General features: G+C 38.6%; 1 protein-coding gene across 1 annotated transcript in view; it reads right to left on the bottom strand.

Moving 5' to 3' along the window:
• Nucleotides 1–21,024, bottom strand: part of CDKAL1 (CDK5 regulatory subunit associated protein 1-like 1) — a 622,071-nt gene that overhangs the window by 422,613 nt on the left and 178,434 nt on the right. The window contains exon 7 of the mRNA XM_010848824.1: nt 6,115–6,163. Within this exon, the coding sequence (XP_010847126.1) occupies nt 6,115–6,163 (49 nt within the window). The remainder of the gene's footprint in view (nt 1–6,114; nt 6,164–21,024) is intronic.

Genomic DNA, 21,024 nt, shown 5'->3' with positions numbered 1-21,024 from the left:
AGATAGCATATTCAAAAGCAGAGACATTGCTTTTCCAACAAAGGTCTGTCTAGTCAAGGCTATGGTTTTTCCAGTAGTCATGTACGGATGTGAGAGGTGGACTGTGAAGAAAGCTGAGCGCCAAAGAATTGATGCTTTTGAACTGTGGTGTTGAAGAAGACTCTTGAGAGTCCCTTGGACTGCAAGGAGATCCAACCAGTCCATTCTAAAGGAGATCAGCCTTGGGTGTTCTTTGGAAGGACTGATGCTAAAGCTGAAACTCCAATACTTTGGCCACCTCATGCGAAGAGTTGACTCATTGGAAAAGACTCTGATGCTGGGAAGGATTGGGGGCAGGAGGAGAAGGGGAGCACAGAGCATGAGATGGCTGGATGGCATCACCGACTCGATGGACAGGAGTTTGAGTAAACTCTGGGAGTCGGTGATGGACAGGGAGGCCTGGCGTGCTGCAATTCATGGGGTAGCAAAGAGTTGGACACGACTGAGCGAGTGAACTCTACTGAACTGAAATCCTTTAAATACTGTACTCCTTCCATTAGCTTCAGCTACATATCTTGTTGAACTGTGAAGATGACACAGAAGAAAATCCTAAAGTCATTATAATTTGGCCTCTCCTAAAGCAAATGATATATATGGATGGTATTTTCAGGCCACTAGTGTTAAACATTGAGAAGTCTTAAAGCGTTAACTTAAATTCTCCATTTTCCTCCAACCAAGAGAGACATAAAAGGAATATGCTTTATACAGTTTTACTATAATTATCTGGGTTGGCCAAAACATTCATTTGGGTTTTCCCATAACAATTTACAGAAAATCCTGAATGAACATTTTGGCCAACCCAATACAATAGATTTAAATGTTTTTGTCACCAATGTATCTTACTAATATGGTTTTTTAAAAAACATGACTTCATTTAATGTAAAAACCACACAAACAGGCTGTGGTAGAGGCTGTGTGTCCAAATCCCCATCAAGGAAGACATATGAGGGAGCCCCACAGGCATCAAATGTGGAAACAGAACAGTTACAGCAGAATACCCTGGTCAGCCTGTACTCCATCTGGCCCTTCTGGGCAGAGCCTCCTTCTCCACCGAGCATCTATCAACCAGGGCCCCAGCAAAGCAGATGGCACACTGCATAATGGAAGAGGTTTTAATAAAGGCACTAATTACTAAAGTTTGGCAAGGTTAGGAAGACCAACAAGAGACAATGCAAGACTCTCAGGCAAGCAACAACAGGATGCTCTTTCCAGCCTTGTGCCTGAAAAAGCAAAGGAAAAGAAGAGCCACAGGAACCAGGAGAAAAACAGATGACTAGAGAGGGCCACCTGATAGGAGTTACGACCTTCGGGTTAGGATGAGCAGGAAAGAAGGAACTGAGAGAAGGGAATGAACCCTCCCATTTCATACTCTAATCACACCTCTAACTGGAGAAATGCAACTAGACACCAGGTAACAGGGATCCTACCAATGTAGTCCACACAGCTCTGCCTCCATGGACACACGTCGAGGTGAGGAAGGGTGGGGAATGGGTCTGGCAGGCAAACAGAACTTCTCTGCTATGTTTAAGTTCCTAAGACAAATGTAGAGCAAGTTGCAAATAATATACAGGACAGTATATCAACATTCCATCAAACAGTCCAGTTGGCTGGAGCAAAAGGCTTAGTATGGAAGTGATGGAAGAAACAGTGGAAATGGCGGAACGAGGCAGAAGTCACCAGTTAACTTGGTACGTAACAGGCAACCGTTGAAGGTATGCATGCAGGAGAGGAAAACATTTCCAGAACATGAGGGCCATAGACACAGTCCAATTGAAAGGAGCATCTCTGCTATTGAAGGTGAGTTAGATTATTCCAGCAGTCTAAGTATTAAAGAGGTAGAAATAAATACACAAGAATTTTCCCCTAGTATATCCCAGGCATTGCAAAAGTCTTACCCATTTAATCCTCTCCATTTTAAACTGAGGCTCAGAGAAATAACTTACTGCAAGACAGACAGAAAGTAGTTAACTGCTATAAGGACCACATTATTTCACTAACTTGTGCTGTCTTAATGAAAGTAAGGATTGGCAGAAGAAATAGAAAGCAAAGAATGGAAAAATCAGTTCCAGATTTCCATTAACCAGATTTCAGATGAGTCACATAACTCCTTCCTGGATCAGCTTCCTGATCTGCAAACTAAGGACATCTACCAAAATTATTTCTTCTGTCTCTAAAATTATCTTGTATTCAGTTCGGTTCAGTCGCTCAGTCGTGTCTGACTCTTTGTGACCCCATGGACTGTAGCATGCCAGGCCTCCAGGTCTATCACCAGTCTCAGAGTTTACTCAAAACTCAAGTCCATTGAGTTGGTGATGCCATTCAACCATCTCATCCTCTGTCATCCCCTTTTCCTCCTGCCTTCAATCTTTCCCAGCATGAGGGTCTTTTCCAATGAGTCAGGTTCTTCACATCAGGTGGCCAAAGTATTGGAGTTTTAGCTTCAACATCAGTTCTTTCAATGAACACCCAGTACTGATCTCCTTTAGGATGGACTGGTTGGATCTCCTTGCAGTCCAAGGGACTCTCAAGAGTCTTCTCCAACACCACAGTTCAAAAGCATCAATTCTTCGGCGCTCAGCTTTCTTTATAGTCCAACTCTCACATCCATATATGACTACTAGAAAAACCAAAGCTTTGACAAGACAGACCTTTGTTGGCAAAGTAATGTCTCTGTTTTTTAATAAGCTGTCTAGGTTGGTCATAGCTTTTCTTCCAAGGAACAGGTGTCTTTTAATTTCATGGCTGCAATCACCATCTGAAGTGATTTTGGAGCCCAGAAAAATAAAGTCTGACACTGTTTCCACTGTTTCCCCATTTATTTGCCATGAAGTGATGGGACCGGATGCCATGATCTTAGTTTTCTGAATGTTGAGTTTTAAGCCGGCTTTTTCACTCTCCTCTTTCACTTTCATCAAGAGGCTCTTTAGTTCTTCTTCACTTTCTGCCATAAGGGTGGTGTCATCTGCCTATCTGAGGTTATTGATATTTCTCCCGGCAATCTTGATTCCAGCTTGTGCTTCTTCCAGCCCAGCATTTCTCATGATGTACTCTGCATATAAGTTAAATAAGCGGGGTGACAAAGTACTGCCTTGACGTACTCCTTTCCTGATTTGTATTACTAAGATTTAAATCCTCAACCTTCCCATCCTCAAACCAACCTGCCAGTGAACACCCACATCAACTCCACATCAACTTCATCTTCAACTCAACTCTTGCTGTAGACTATCAAAAACTCAACTACAATCTCTCCAATAAATCTACTTAAGCAAAACTCTTTAGAGAGAGGCTATCCCTAATTAAACCAACCTGGAAGTGATAGGCCTTCTGTGATACTGTGATACAGAAATACATAACCGTCCCTCATTCCTGGTACCAATTTCCTAAAACTCTTATTACTTCCTGAGTGACAACAGTGAGAGGGGCATCTTTTGTTATTCATAATAAGCTCCTTTCGAGCAAATCTGAATCTGTACCAATGAGTTAACTCCTGCAGCAAGAGGCTGGTTGGTATCATCCCTGATGCCATGTGATGTGAAGCATCTTTTCCTATGGTTATTTTCTACCTGTGTATCTTTGGGGACATTTCTGATACAGTCACTGGCCCATTTCTTCATCAGGTTGTTTATTTTCCAATTGCTGGGTTTTAAGAGGTATTCTGTGTACTTTACATTACAGTTAATCAGGTATGTCTTTTGCAAAAGTCTGTGGATCATCTTCCCATTCTCTCGATGCTATGTTTTGCAGAGCAGAAGTTTTTAATTTTATCGAGGTTCAACTCATCAATTATCTTTCACAGACAGTCCCTCTTTGGTATATCATCTAAAAAGTCATAGCCACACCCATAGTCTGCTAGATTTTTCTCCTGTCTTCATTGTCATTTAGTTTTTTTTTTTAATATAATTTAGGGACTAGTATATGCCTGGTGGGCTTCCGAGATGGTTTAGTGGTAAAGAACCTGCGTGCCAATGCAGAAGTAGGTTCGAGCCCTGGGTTGGGAATATTCCTGAATATTCCCCGGAGAAGGAAATGGCAACCCACTCCAGTGTTCTTGCCTGGGAAATCCCATGGACAGAGGAGCTTGGTGGGTTACAGTCTACGGGGTCACAAAGAGTCAGACACAACTGAGTGACTAAACAACAACAATATATGCCAGGTACTCAAGACAAGCAATAGAATCCTCAAGCATCCTGAAACACTACTTTAAGAAGCTCAGTTGAACAACTGTTAAGGTAGTGATTCTCAACCAGGAGAGAGCAGAGCAGTCATAGTATAGTGTGAATGGAGTGGCAAATTTAAGAGCAGGGGGCATCAGAGTCATAATGCTTAGATTCAGATTCCAACTCCGCCATTCACTACCTGTATACCCTGTGTCCAAACTTCCTCTTCTGAAAAATGAGGACATACTCACTTCACAGCACTGTTGTAAAATACTGAAGTGACTTACTCCATGCTTAGTACAGTGTCTGTCACTCTAAGTGCACAATAAATGCTAGTACTTCTACACCTCATAAGATAGGGTTGAGGTACGGTTTGAAAAAAAGTTTCAAACTTATCACTGCTACAAAGTTTTAATCCTGATATTTCATTTTGTCTCAGAATTTCAAGGAAGACTAATATGTAAGTCTAAAATCCTCATATTCTGTAATCATTTAATAAATTAAATAAATCTGGACCTTAAAGAAGGCTGAGTCCCAAGAACTGATGCCTTTGAATTGTGGTGTTGGAGAAGACTCTTGTGAGTTCCTTGGATAGCAAGGAGATTAAACCAGTCAATCCTAAAGGCAAACAACCCTGAATATTCATTGGAAGGACTGTTGCTGAAGCTGAAGCTTCAATACTTTGGCCACCTGATGTAGACAGGCAACTCAATGGAAAAGACCCTGATGCTGAGAAAGACTGAAGGCAAAAGAAAAGGGGGCAGCAGAGGATGAGATGGTTAAATAACACCGCTGACTCGATGAAGATGAATTTGAGCAAACTCTGGGAGATAGTGGAGGACAGAGGAGCCTGGAGTGCTGCAGTCAACGGGGTCGCAAAGAGGCAGACACAACTTAGCAACTCAACAAGAGTAAATTAAAGATTCAAAATTAATGAATAACAGCATGTGGAAGGTAGTAAATACAATCCAGCAGGAAAAGTATGTGGTTAAAAATATCAACTTTGTGGAAGTAGACTTTTTTTAAAAAACACAGAATTTGCATTTATTTTAAAAATGGCTAAAATTCTAAGTGAGAACCTCAATCCTTAATATTTTAATATCATATTATCAGTTTTCATTCATGCTAATCTAACAGATGTAGACTACAAATATTTACAAATTAATCCACAGAATTAAGAATGGTTTACTCCTCAGTAGCTTCAATAAGAATCTATTTCAAAGAATACTGGCTAATAAAACAATCAAAGTGTAATTCTATTTTCTGGTGTAAATACAAAAATTACATATAGAAGAGAAATCAAAACTGAGTACTACTTTTAACAGTCCTTTCAGAAGGAATAACTGCAACTAATTATGTGATATAAAAACAAGCAAAAAATGTCAACTGTACCTCAATAAAACTGAAAAAAAGAGCAAATAAAGCCATTTCCTTATTTTAAGATTAAATCCTATCTTCCTAATCCCAGATTCAAATTAAGTCTATTTTACACTAAAATAAAAAGCCAAACAAACATAAGCCTCCCATATTGGACTAGTCAATGCACGAAGCAGGCAAGGACAAAATGTTATGATTTTTGTCCAACAATAACTTTCATAAAAATGCTTAACAAATGTTAAGTATAGTACCTTCATGATATATTTCAAATATATACATTATCTCACTCATAACACCCCCTAATACCACTCCTCAGGTGAAGTTACTTTATGGTTTGATGAGTAGATACCAAGTGTTAAACATTTATGCATAGTTGTTCTGTAGTGTTTTTTTCCCACTTACTAACTATGAGATAGGTAACAGATAAAGTAACAGACCTGTCCCCTGATTTTTTTTTCTATACATCATCAATACACTTAGATCTACTTCATCTGTAATACAGTTCAAACAATATACATATTATCTCACTTTCAACATTTACCTTTAATTGTTTCCTCCACAACTTCTACTACACGATCTATCTGTTGAACCTAAAAAGAAAACAAACTGTCAGGCAAGCAGTTTATATGCAAAAGAAACATTAATTTTTGTTTATCCTTCTGCTTGGGTCAAGAGAACACATTTTGAAACACACAAATGCAGATCTTCTTTAATTAAAGCATTTGAAGATAGTATAAAAATATTCCATATTGTTTCATGTTACAATGAAGTATGAAATTATCACTCTCCATCCTACAATTATAATTAAAGAAATCATATTACATTTAAATAAACTGCCTGGAGTTCAATTAGAATAGCCTATCAAATATAAACTCAGCACATCCTGAGATATAAACTTCAGTTTAATTAAAACATGTATCTTCACACAGAGCTTCAAGGAAAATAGCATAATACAACAACCTACAAAAAAGGACTTGCTGGTATTAAGAAGATCTACTCCAAATTTGATACTTTATTATTTTAACACTGAAACCCCTTTTAATGAATTTCTACCATGTGCTGAGTACTCCGCTCAGGTCCATGGAATACAAAATCAAATAACGGCTCCTGCTCCAGACACCAGTGACTAAAGATTTCCCAGGGTGCCATGGGAACACAGAGGGAAGACATTAATAACAAAATATGTCTGAGTAATCCAGCAATGCTTAGAGGGAACCAAAGGTGACTCTGAGGGATAAACAGGATTAAGATAGGAGACGCCCACTAAGGGGATTCAAAAAAGTGGCTAGAGTTTGGAAGGAAAATGAAAACAAGTAAAGATTGTAGCCCAAGAAGCTAGAGGAAGGAGAGCAAGACAAGTAAGAATAGGTCATAAGCTAATATTTTTTTCTACATTTAAAATTCTCAAAATCATTATTGTTCTACTACAAAACAGAAATATTAAAGATAAATAAAATAATTCATAACACCTTCCATTTCCACTCCTCAAATGAACTCACTCATAATGGTTTGATGAGTAGATACCAACTGTTAAACATTTATGCATAGTTCTGTTCCATAGTGGTTTTTTCCCCCCTTACAAATTATGAGATAGGTGACAGATAAAGTAATAGAACTGCTCCTTGATTTTTCTTCTAGACATCATCAATACACCTAGATCTACTTCATTCATTTTACTAGTGCCTATTATCCTATGTATGGATATAACATAATGCAGAAAGCGAAGAGCAACTAGAGCCTCTTGATGAGGGTGAAAAAGGAGAGTGAAAAAGCTGGCTTAAAAGTCAACATTCAAAACACAAAGATCATGGCATCTGGTCTCATCACTTTGTAGCCAATAGATGATGGAAAAGTGGAAACAGTAACAGATTTCATTCCCATGGGCTCCAAAAACACTGCAGACAGTGACTACAGCCATGAAATTAAAAGACACTTGCTCCTTGGAAGAAAAGTTATGACAAACCTAGACCGTGTACTAAAAACCAGAGACATCACTTATCTGACAAAGATCTGTATAATCAAAGCTATGGTTTTTGCAGTAGTCATGTACGGATGTGAGAGTTGGATCATAAAGAAGGCTCAGTGCTGAAGAACTGATGCTTTCAAACTGTGGTGCTGGAGAAGACTCTTCGGCCCTTGGACAGCAAGGAAATCAAACCAGTGAATTCTAAAGGCAAAAAACCCAAAATGTTCATTGGAAGGACTGATGCTAAAGCTGAGGCTCCGAATACTTCGGCTACCTGATGTGAAGAGTCGACTCATTGGAAAAAACCTTGAGGCTGGGCAAGATACAGGGTAAGAAGACAAGGGGGCAACAGAGGATGAAATGATTGGATGGCATCAGTGACTCGATGGACATGAGCTTGAGCAAACTCAGGCAGACAGTGAAGGACAAAGAAGTGTGGCGTGCTGCCATCCATGGGGTCACAAAGAGTCAGACATGGTTTAGCAACTGAACAACAGCAACAATCCACACATTCCCCTACTGACGAACATTTCTGTTATTCTTAATCTTTCATTATTATACAAAAACGTCATCATAAGCTCAACTGAAACAAGAAACAAGAAGAACCTTTAAAAACACTTTATTAAATCTCTTTGAAACATCCTTTTGGCCCCAGTGCCTTACAGGAAATAAGGCAAGACATGTGAGAACCCACTGAATCCAGCTCCACCTGATCATTCCGCCCAGCAAGATGGCAGTGGTAACAATAATTGCTGGGAAATTGTCAAAGGCAAAGTAAATCTCAAAGTTAGAGCTTCACTACTCAACAAACCTACCTAACTGGAGATGGATGTCCACCTAGAACCACTGGAACCATTAAGCTTGGCTATAAAAGAAATCCACATGGCTTCTTTATATTAATACAATGTGATCAAAGCTAAGATAGCAGAGTTCAAAAAGAAAGAAGTAGCCAACAATGTCAAATGCTTCAGAGATAACTAGTAACATAAAGACTGAAGTGAGTATGCCTGATTTAACAGTAAGGGGGTCAATCAACTCAGGAGAAACAGTTCATTAATCATGAGTCATAAGAAAATGGTGACAGCTAATTTAGACGATGCTTACTAAAAGCAAAGTAGGAAAAAAGAGAAAAAGGACTCCTGTAGCTAAAAAAAAAATTGAGTATACATGTGTTAGTGTATTAATTCTTTCTTTCCTTTTTTAAAATATACATGCTAAGTAGAGAAGGGTCATAGAGAAAAAAGAACTGGAGACAGAAGAAATAATTAATAAAGCTAGGTCCTTCAGGAGGTAGAGAGAGTAAGATCCAAAACACCAGTAGAGACACAAGCCCAGAATGGGAGAGGGGCCAAGTCATCCTGTTCTTAAATAGGGGGTTAGGAGGGAAGCATGAAAACAGATGCTATTATTCTTGTAGAAGCCAGAGAATACTAAGCAAGATTCCCATCTGTTGGCCTCAATTTCCTACATGAAATAGAAGTTCATCTGCTATGAGAGAGAAAGAATATTGTTAAATAAGAACACAGTGGATGTTTAAAATATGTGTTAAAAGGTTTAGTACCTTTTAAAAGAACTAAAGACTAGAAATACATGAAAATTGCTGAAGTACGGAGATACCATGAACTTTAACAGTGACTCCTTGTATAGGTGTCATTTTTTCCAGGGCCCCAGCAGTTCTTCTGCAGGAACTGAAGAGTTAAATAAACTGATCCAAGGTTTGCTCATTCTATCACTCATTCATTCACTCATCATTTATTGACCATCTAACAGATGTGAGGAACAATGAGTCTGAGCAAACTCAGTGAAGGAGAGGGAAGCCTGGCATGCTGCGGTTCATGGGGTTGCAGACAACTTAGTGACTGAACAACAACAACGTATGTGAGGAAGGGTCAAAAGGCTGAGGAAGTAGCATGGAGAGATTTATAGGATGCACATGAAGGATGAAGAAAAAAGGAAATTAACTATGCATGTTGGATAAGATGATACTTCAAGTACAGGTTGGAGACCAGAGCCAGGAAGGAGAAACAAAGTGGCTGGGCATTGGGGAAAGCAAAGAAAGAAGGGGAGGATGGGTAAGAGGGAGAGAGGACAGAGAGAAAGAAGAAAAAGAGAACAGGAGGTGATAATAGAGGACAGGTATAAGCATTTAGCATTTTTGAAGAATGGCAAGATCGTGTCATGAGAACAATTTGCTGAAAAAGGAGAAAAGTGATAACGACTGGAGCTGAGAAGTAAGGAAGGTTAGAATGTTGACAAGACACTCCATATGGACACTCAGATTGACCACGATATTATAAACACGGGTACCACAAGGAAGGAAGAGTTGGTGAAATTTCCCAGCCAGTGTAGGTGAACAACCGACACATGAGCTGAGGATGGAGACAGCATAAAAGAAGTACAGTATGAAACAATTCAACGATGGAATCAAAACAAAAACGCTTTCTTATGCACTTGGAGACAGCAATTCAAACAAGGTAGTGCACCCAAGTTCACAGCGCATGGACTGAGTAAGAAGCAGGATCTCTAGAGAAGAGTCAGAATAGCATGTGGAAGGAACAGCTGAAAAGTTGGAGGTAAGCTAAAACTGTAAGATTTAGAAGAAAACACAGCCATAAAGCTAAATGAACTGTGTATAAGACAATGGTTTCTTACTATTACATCAAAAGTATGAGTAATGAAAGGAAAAAGACAAACTGAACATGAAAATTAAAAACTCTTGGTGCATCAAAAGACACTACCCAGAAAATAACAAAACAACATAGAAAATGGAAGAAAATTTTTGTAGATCATATACCTGAGAAGAGACTTGAATCTAAACTATATAAAGCACTATTCCAACACAGTAGAAAGATAAATAAGCCACTTAAAAATGGGCAAAAGATCTGAATAGGCACTTCTCCAAGAAGATATACACGTGGCCAATAAGCACATGAAAAGAGCAAATCAAAACCACAATGGAGGAAGTGGAAAGTTATTGTTTAAAATGCACAAATTTTCAGTTTAGAAAGATGAAAACGTTCTGGAGATGGATGGTGGTGGTGGTTACACAGAAGAGTGAATGCACTTAACACCACTCTACTACACACTTAAAATTGGTTAAGACAGTAAATTTTATGTTATATATATTTTATCATAATGAAATACTACTTCATACTCATTGGGATGGCTATAATAAAAAAGACAGACAGTAACAAGTGTGGGCAAGGATATGGAGAAATTGGAACCCTCATCACGTGCTGCTAGTGGGAATGTAATAAAATCCTGTTGCTGCTTTGGAAACCAGTCTAGGAGATCCTCAAACCACTGAAGAGTATGATCCAGCAATTTCAATCCTAGGTGGATACCCAAGAGGAATGAAAACATATGTCCACACAAAAAACTTGTACACAGTCACAGCATTATTCACAATATGCAAAAGGTAGAAACAACCCAACTCCCAGTTCCTGATGAACAGATAAATAAAATCTGGTATTATGCATACAACGAAGTATCATTAAACCATAAAGGGGAATGAAGTATTAGTAATGTTAAAAACATTATGCTAAAGGAAAGAGGCCAGAGGAAAAAAAATACATTGTCTGATTCCATGCAAATGAAATAACCATAACAGGAAAAACTTGAGAGCCAAAGTAGATGAGTGATTGCCTAGGATGGGTGGGTAAAAAACGGGAGAGGCATTGCTAAGGAGTATTGTGTTTCTTTTTGAAGTGATGAAAATATTTTAAAAACTGATTGTGGTGATGGTCACATAACTCTGTGAATATACTAAAAACCATGGAATTACACACTTTAAATGGAAGAATAGTACGGTGATTGAACTGTATCTTTAAAAAAGTGTTTAAAGATACAGATGTATCTTTACTTTATACAGATACTTTAAAAAAGTGTTTAAAGATAAAGATGTATCTTTAAGGAAAAGGTCAGGGTGGGGGGCGGGGAGCATTTGGTTACAAAAAAGCAGGGGAGAAGTTCATTAAATGCTTTAAAGAGAATATTGTGTCATTTCCATTTCTAGTAAGGAGGTTACTGGAGGAAGCAGTGGGAGAAAAAAAGAAGAGTAGCCAGTGAAGACAGAGAAGAGTCAGGGGAGGGGGAATTAAGTGGAAGAAGGAAAGGTCAGGAGGCAAAAAGCACAGGGTGGGAGGCAGGGAGAGAAGAAAAAACAATCATGAATGAAAACAAACTCAAGATTCACATATAATAATGAAGAATATATTGAATTCATTCTGGGGAGAAAAAGAAAGCTGTTCTTAATTAATACTATAAATTGTAGCCTTGAATACACAAGAGCTTAGTCTCAGGCATATAATTCAAATAAAATAAATAAAACAGTATCTTGTGTCCTTCAGGCACTTCGTTATAAATATACAGGGGGAAAAAAGACATGCAGTATGTTCTATTACTGACTCCATATGTTCTTGACAATGAAGAAAAGAGTTGGTGAATAAACAATTCATAAATAACATTAATGAGTCATTCTGCTCCAGAACTTTTAAAAGAAACCCATAAAAATATTTTTTCAGCTATTATGAACTACTCCAAATTTATAACGCAACATATATTCAAGAAATAAACCTATACAAAGTTACCCAAAGCAAATAAAAGAGCTAGTCTGTTTCCTAATTCTTTCCAGCAGCGCTCTCCAACAGACCTTTCTACAATGAGAGAAATGTTTACACACAGGGCTGTCCAACATGGCAGCCACTAGTCACATGTAGTTACTGCCTGCTTGAAACATGGCTAACTGTGACTGAGGAACTGAATTCTAATTTTAATTAATTCATAAACACACCTGTGGTTATTGGCAACTGGAGTATGGCTAACACAGCCACCTGGTTTGCCTTGATAAAGGCAGCCCCAGGAAACTAACACACACCTCAAACACAATTTTGCCAACCAGGCTAAAATAAAAGCACAGACCGGGAAGAGGTTGAAACCGTCCTGCAGTCAGAGATACAGCTTTAGTATGTGCATGAAGCATCCTTTTTTCTCAACAACCAGCAACTAGATAAGTTCAGTTCAGTTCAGTCGCTCAGTCGTGTCCGACTCTTTGCGACCCCATGAATCGCAGCACGCCAGGCCTCCCTGTTCATCACCAACTCTCGGAGTTCACCCAAACTCATGTCCATCAAGTCGGTGATGCCATCCAGCCATTTCATGCTCTCTGCTCCCCTTCTCCTCCTGCCCTCAATCCCTCCCAGCATCACGGTCTTTTCCAATGAGTCAACTCTTGGCGTGAGATGGCCAAAGTACTGGAGTTTCAGCTTTAGCATCAGTCCTTCCAAAGAACACCCAGGACTGATCACCTTTGGATGGACTGGTTGGATCTCCTTGCAGTCCAAGGGACTCTCAAGAGTCTTCTTCAACACCACAGTTCAAAAGCATCAATTCTTCGGTGCTCAGCTGTCTTTATAGTCCAACTTTCACACCCATACATGACCACTGGAAAAACCATAGCCTTGACTAGACAGACCTTTGTTGGCAAAGTAACGTCTCTGCTTTTGAATATGCTATCTAGGTTGGTCATAACTCTCCTTCCAAGGAGTAAGCGTCATTTAATTTCATGGCTGCAGTCACCATCTGCAGTGATTTTGGAGCCCAGAAAAATAAAGTCTGACACTGTTTCCACTGTTTCCCCATCTATTTCCCATAAACTGATGAAACCAGATGCCATGATCTTCGTTTTCTGAATGTTGAGCTTTAAGCCAACTTTTTCACTCTCCTCTTTCATCAAGACGCTTTTGAGTTCCTCTTCACTTTCTGCCATAAGGATGGTGTCATCTGCATATCTGAGGTTATTGATATTTCTCCTGGCAATCTTGATTCCAGCTTGTGCTTCTTCCAGTCCAGCATTTCTCATGATGTACTCTGCATATAAGTTAAATAAGCAGGGTGACAATATACAGCCTTGACGTACTCCTTTGCCTATTTGGAACCAGTCTGTTGTTCCATGTCCAGTTCTAACTTGCTTCCTGACCTGCATTTGATTTCTCAAGAGGCAGGTCAGGTGGTCTGGTATTTCCATCTCTTTCAGAATTTTCCACAGTTTATTGTGATTCACACAGTCAAAGGCTTTCACACAGTCAAAGCTTAATGACTAGTAATAATGAGCAATTACCTTGCCCCAAGCCCCGTACTAACATGCCACATGCACCATCACTTTAAACCCTCACAACATCTCTTGGCAATAGATACTTACTGCTATTTCCTAAGCTGAGGGAACACAGGCATGAAGGTATTCTGCTAAATTCTTAACCAAGTAGTCTTGAAAAGACCCTGATGCTGGGAAAGACTGAAGGCAGGAGGAGAAGGGGACGACAGAGGATGAGATGGTCGGATGGCATCACTGTCCCGATGGACATGAGTCTGAGCAAGCTCCGGGAGTGGGTGAGGGACAGGGAAGCCTGGTGTGCTACAGTGCATGGAGTCGCAGAGTCGGACACAACTAAGCGACTGAACTGAACCGAGTCTCAGTAAATCTTATCTAGAAACAGCACCAAGGGGGCAGGTTTCTCGAATTTCCCTTTTCCTTTATATGTAGATGTCATTATTAAATAATCACAAAATGCTATCCAACTGAACTTGGGACTTTCAAGTGAACCCAGGCAACAACTATCCCCCCAAATGCTCATCCACAAATCACCTCTGCTGTGCATGCGTTCACTCGACATGTATCTATTAAGCACCAACCAAGGACTATGACTGTTCTAGGAACCTGGGAACTAATGGCAAAAAACACCAAGTCCCTGCTTCTGGTTGGGGGAGATAAAGAGCTAAACAATGGAACATGTTCATTTCTATCATGACAGACGCTATGAAGAAAGCAAAATGTGGCAGTGACTGGAGGAGGAGAGAGCAGTTTTTTACAGTGGTCCAGGCCAACCTCTGGACAGGTAGTATCAATGCTGCGACCTGAGCTGTACGCCAGAAACACCAGCGTGAGCCTCCAGGGGGAAGATCACACACAGGAGAAGAGAGACAGAAGCCATGGTGAATGGGGGCGCCATGGTAGGTAATGAAGTAAGATAATCAGAAGAGGGAGCCTACGGAAGACCTTGCAGCTCATGCTGTGCCGGTCAGATTTTATTCTACCCGCTGAAGGAAGTCACTGAAGGATTAACAGAACAATCTCAACAGCATCGCTCAGGCTAATACTATCAAAAATGTGTAAAAACTACTCTTCATCCATATTTCTCTATTACTTGATGCCGGTCTTTTTATACCTGCATGAATCTGGCTGGGGTTTCACTATCTCTTGATTTTATCCCAAGACACTTCAGATCCTTTCAGGAGTAACAAAGGTTATACACTATAGATACACATCAACACAGATACAGAGGCTCTCTCTCATTAGCACTCTTAACCCTACCTGTACATAAATAAACTAGGACAAATCTGTGTTTCATTCTAATTAAGCAGTATCAGACCAAAACTTTAAAAGCACCTAAAAATTCTATCAACCTTTGAAAAAAAAAAAAATGCTTTTTTTTTTCTGTGAAGAACTATACCATAAAAAGCCTTTTCCGTTAAGTGTATATTCAGATTTTTCACTCTTACCATAATGGGAGTTTGATCCAATAATCAGCATTTGACAGGTTAAAATTCAATACTGACATCATGGTTAAAAATAAAGATTTTTCTCTCAAAAAATTTTTTTCTTTAAGCCGTTAAGGAAAGTCCCTATCTCTATAAATGCTATTGGAAGAGAACGCAATTTCCAAATCTCTTAAATTTGGGGAAGTCCAGAGTAGTCACTAGTTAACTCTACTGGAGTAAAATTTCTTGAATTCACAAGCCCCTGAACAAGTCTGTTCATGAATTATACAAAAGAGCATTTGACACTACATGTGGTTTAACTTTTTCAAAAAAAAAAAACAACTCTCTCATCTGCCAGTACATGATCTCCTTTCATCTCTTCATTGAGAAAAATTATTCCCCAGTGGTAGAAATAGCCCTTTCATCAAAAGTTATGTGACAACACATTCCACACACTACTGAAATCATACTTTCTACCTGAATGGTACCAGTGAGTGATGAACACTGAGTAAGAGATAAAAATCACTAAGTGAAAGATGAAGCCAGGCTAGATGGATGCCAGCAAAATGGGGATCAGTACCAGGAACTTTTCGCTCTTAAATCTAATTAAAATGCCTATAAAACTTTCTGGGGGGGAGAGGGAGAAACCTTAAGCAGCTAATCAACACACTAAACTAAATGATATAAAGAAACATTCCTTGGGACATTAGAATATTATGGCCATATTAAATAATAGGACATGCTATAAAGTAAAAAATTATTTTTCAAGTAATACTAAAGTTGAAAAAAAAAAGTACTATAATAGAAATGTTAGCAACCAGATTCATGTAAGGACTTAGTGGTCCTTATGAATTGCATGAGACTCTGTGCTGCTCATATTACACTCCATCCTCTCTGTAGTTTGCTGAGTAGTGGAGGGGTAAGCTAAATAGTAGTTTTTGACAGTAACTGGGAAGGCTCTTTCTTTTTAAGTAACAATGGAATTGGTATATTTGGGAATGAAGATAAAATTTGGAACTAAGATAGAGAAGATGGAGTGTATGTAGAAGGGCTGTTAAAAAATGTAAAACTTGGTTGCATTATTTGTGGAGGCTCAAACTTGTGAAGGTTTAAGTACCATAATTTTTCCATTTGTTCTGCATTTTGATTCTGAAAAGAAAGCTGGCGTTGCCCATTTCTTATTAAAAAAAACTTGTAAAAAAAAAAAGAATTAAAACAAACACATACATTAGGGACATAAATCATCAATAAATAATTTGCATGTAGTGGGCAGAATAATAGCCTCTCAAAAATGTTCCAGTCATGATCCATAGCACAGGAGAGTATGTTACCTTCCAAGGCAAACTTTAATCATGACTTTGCAGGCATGATTAAAGACCTTGAGATGATGAGATTAACCTGGATTAGGCAAAGGGGCCCAATCTAGTCTTTAAACGTTAAGAATCTTTCCCATCTCAGGAGATGAGAGGCAATGCTAGAGGAAGGTACAGAGAGAAAGACAGCATTGCTGGCCATAATGATGGAAGAAGGGGCCACAAGTCAAGGAATGTGGGGCCTCTAAAAGTTGGAGAGACCAAGGAAGAAGACGCCCCCAGAGACTCCAGGAAAGAACGCAACCATACCAACACCTTGAGTTTAACCCAGCAAAACCCAAGTCCAACTCATCTCCAGAAGCATAAGATAATAAATGTGTTATTTTAAGCAACATGTTTATGGTAATTTGTTAAGCAACATACAAAACTCATACATTAATTAAGAAACAAACATGATAAGAGTTAGCATCAAAGAAGGAAAAGACATTTTAAAAATAAATGCTGCTGGTAAAACTGAGAACAATATGGAAAAACATAAATGCATACTTGATATTTAACAAATATCCACTCAACAAATATTTACTGAGCCAGGCACTGTACTAAGTACAGAAAATAATGTAAAATATGTAAAGCTGTAAAATAAGAGCAAAAAACATCCCTGGCTTTCTGGAGCTTGTCTAAGTGTTCACCATGGTAAACTGCAAACAGAGTGAAGAGTTGAACAAATCCCTTCCATTCTTTAAAAAAAAAGGGGGGGGGTGTTAAAAGAGAAAAATATATATATTTTATCAGACCTGTTCCTAGATCCTAGAAACATAAATTTTAAGTTTTGAAACCACAGGAGACTTTACCCACTCACTCCCTTCTCCCTCAAATTCCAAGCTTCTATGATATCAATATTTTAAAAGGCAATAAAAAGTAGTGATTAAAAGACACACACACATTTTCTCCCATGTTAAAATAAGTTGATTCCCTGCTGTTGAGTTGTAGGAGTCCTTGATATATTCTGGATATAAACCCTTTAGGAGATAAATGTTTTGGAAATACTTTCTGTAGTTCGTGGCTTATTTCTTCATCTTAACAGTATCTGAAAAGTCCGATTTATTGATTTCTTTTCCTTCCTGTCCTAAAAAACAGTGCTCTGTGTGTGTGTGTGTGTGTGTCCGTGTCCTATCTAAGAAACACTGTCCTAACTCAAGGTCACCAAAAGAGAAGGTGATTTAAAAAAAAAAAGTTCAAACGCTCTATTAAAGATATATGGATAGCAAATAATCACAAAAAATATGGTCAGCATCACTAGCCAACAGAGAAAAGCAAATTAAAACCACAATGAGATACTATTAATACTAATCTACTACTACAACTGCTAAAATTAAACTGGCAGTACCAAGCTCTGGTCAAGAGGTGAAGCAACTGAACTGCTGGTAGAAATGCAAGACAGCACAGCTGTTTTGGAAAACAATTTGGCAGTTTTTAAAAGGCTGAGCAAATGCTAACTACACGACCAACCAGTATCATTCCAAGGTATTCACCCAAGAGAACGCAAACACACAAAGACTGTGCACACGTGTTTACAGGACCTTTATTCTTCATGGCCCCAAACTGCAAACAACACAACTTTTCTATCAACTAGCTGAATGGACAAACTGTGGTCCATCCATATAGTGAAATAACTCCATACAGTAACAAGTAAAAAACTGTTAACCACAACATGTATGAACACTGAATGAATTACGCTAAGTGAAAAAACAAAGTAACATATACAGAGGCAAAGCCTGGACTATCGCACTTTACAAATACGGAGGGTTTTATATGTATATATAGAAGAGGCAAAGCTTAGACTATCGCACTTTACAAATACGGAGGGTTTTATATATATACATAGAAAAGGCAAAGCCTGGACTATCGCACTTTACAAATATGGAGGGTTTTATATGTATATATAGAAGATTTATGGAAACGCTGCTGAAAAAGTCTATTGGCACTATTTTTCCTCCAGCATTTGCTCACTTCCTATCTCTGTGTCACATTTTGGTAATCCTCACCATATTTTCAGCTTTTTCATTATTATATGTTTGTTATGGTGATCTGAGATAAGTGACCTTTAATGTCACTCCTGTAGTTATTTTGGGGCACCATGAACTGTGCCCACATAAGACAGCAAATTTAACTGACTACTGAAATGACAAAAAAGGCTTTAGAATATTATATAAACTTAGTTGATAAAGCAGCAGCAGGATCTGACAGAACTGACTCATTTTGAGAGTTCTTCTTGTAGATAAAATGCTATCAAATAGCACTGCAGGCCACAGAGAAATTATTCATGGAAAGGAGAGTCAATCAATGAGGCAAACTTCACTGCTGCCTTATTTTAAGAAATTGCCACAGCCACCCCAACCTTCAGCCACCACCACCCTGATTAGTCAGCAGCCATCAACACTGAGGTTAAGACCCTCCACTCCCCAAAAGATTACAACTCACTGAAGACTCAGATCACAGCATTTTTAGCCATAAAGCATTTAAAATTAAGGTATGAATATATTTTTTAGACACAGTGCTATTGCACACTTAAGAGACTATGGTGGTGGTGGTTTAGTCACTAAGTGATGTCCGACTCTTGCAACCCCATGGACTAGAGCCTGCCAGGGTCCTCTGTCCATGGGATTCTCCAGGCAAGAATACCAGAGTGGGTTGCCATTTCCTTCTCCAGGGCATGTTCCCAACCCAGGAATCGAACCTAGGTCTCCTGCATTGCAGGCAGATTCTTTACCAACTGAGCTACAAGGGACTATAATATGGTATAAACATAACATTTATGTGCATTTGAAAAGCAAAAAAGAAATCATGCGACTTGCTTTATTGTGATGTTTGCCTTACTGGAGTGGTCTAGAATCAAACCCACTATATCTCTGAGGTATGCTTATAATTTTATTTATGTGACATCTGAAAAAGGCAAAACTGTAGGGACAGAAATCAGAACTATGATTTCCAGGGACCCTGTTTACATTTGTTAAGGGTGGGGGGGTGGAGGATATAAGAGAACTTTCCAGTACAATGGAAATGTTCCACATAAAACTCAATGGTGATTTCATTATATGTTAATTATATCTCAATAAATCTTACTTTAAAAAGTTAGTACCAATAACATACAAGAAGAGTTTAAAATAATGAACAGGTGTATATAGAAATAACCACCAGATTATACCACTTGTAACACCTTTGCATACTGTCTTATTCCTGCCCTCATCTTTAACCCAGTCATGCTGATTTTGACCTAAGCATTGCATTGAACTCCTTCCCACTCTATTCATCACTAGTCTGCAATACTTCAAACCACACCTCTTAAAACCAGTGCCTCCAAGTTATACTCAAATCAGGACACACTTCTTGATATTCCTTCTACCTCCACGGCACCCTTAAGCACACATGCTTTTCCTTAGACATGAGCCTTCTGCTCAGAAGCCCTCTCCCCTTCCTCCATTCATCACACCACTACTTGACCTTTGAAACCCGTCAAGAACGACTTTAACCTCTGTGTGCCCACCAGACTGTATCCTTAGGTGTATTTATCATGATTACTTGCAGCTCTCTTCAGATTTCACTGTCTTTAGGGAACAAATTTTATTCACCTCTGTATCTCTAGCAGATAGCTTCATTCCAGGCACATAGCTGTACTCAGTGTTAATCCCACTAGTAAGAGAATTAAATAATTCTAAAAAGCTAATACAGAGCACTAATGATGTGCCAGGGACCATGCCAAGCCCATTTATTAAATACTTTAACCCTTACAAAATTCAGAGTTAGGCTCTATTATTATTCTCCACGCTACAGATGAAGAAATTGAGGTACAGAGAGGTTGAGTAACTTGAACAAGGTCACACAGCTAACAAGCAGTGGGCCAGGGACATGAACCTAAATCGTAATATGCTAGACCTCCTCTTATATACTTCAGTAGGTGAAAAATATGTACACATATAGATAGAGGCCCCAAAAAAGTAAAGACAATAGATCTAGGAAGGCACAAAAATGAACGGGCTCTTAAATCTACCTGTCATTCTGTTCCAGTGCTGTCATTTTGATAATTAAAGGTTAAAAAAAAAAAGGAATATGACAAGAAGAAATATTAAATGACATGAAGTGGAAAAAAATAGAAGAATAGTTTCTCAAGTTTTGCCCTCAATATCAATGCCACTGTTACTGGGACATTGTTTCATTTCATGAATTCTCCTTTTGGAATACAGTATATCATAGAAATATTCTAAAACATATCCTCTTTCAAATGTTCCTTTATTTACACAGATAATTTTCAAAATTAACATTCATATATGAAACAGTCACCATGCTGTCTGACTCTTCGGGGTTAGAGTAGCCTGCCTGAAAAAATGTTTAAACCACTGCAAATCAACCTGGTAATAGTCCCTGAGATAAGTGGACACCTGTGTTAAAGGACATTTTTGTTCATTTCTCCAAAGAAAATATGCACCTGCCTGCAGGGCTCACAGCTGGCACATCAGGAAGTTCTATCACTCACAAATTTTGAACATCCAACTGTATATTCCGCTTTGAACTGCATGTTTTAAAATGTTACAACCAGTTGATTAATTCCGTTATTTAGTATTTCTAAAGATATTAACAC

Source organism: Bison bison, unplaced genomic scaffold (assembly GCF_000754665.1).
Source record: "Bison bison bison isolate TAMUID 2011002044 unplaced genomic scaffold, Bison_UMD1.0 scf7180017864274, whole genome shotgun sequence".
In the NCBI taxonomy this organism is placed as follows: domain Eukaryota; kingdom Metazoa; phylum Chordata; class Mammalia; order Artiodactyla; family Bovidae; genus Bison; species Bison bison.
The sequence above is the reverse complement of the archived record's forward strand: the minus strand, read 5'-3'. Positions and strand labels throughout refer to the sequence as shown.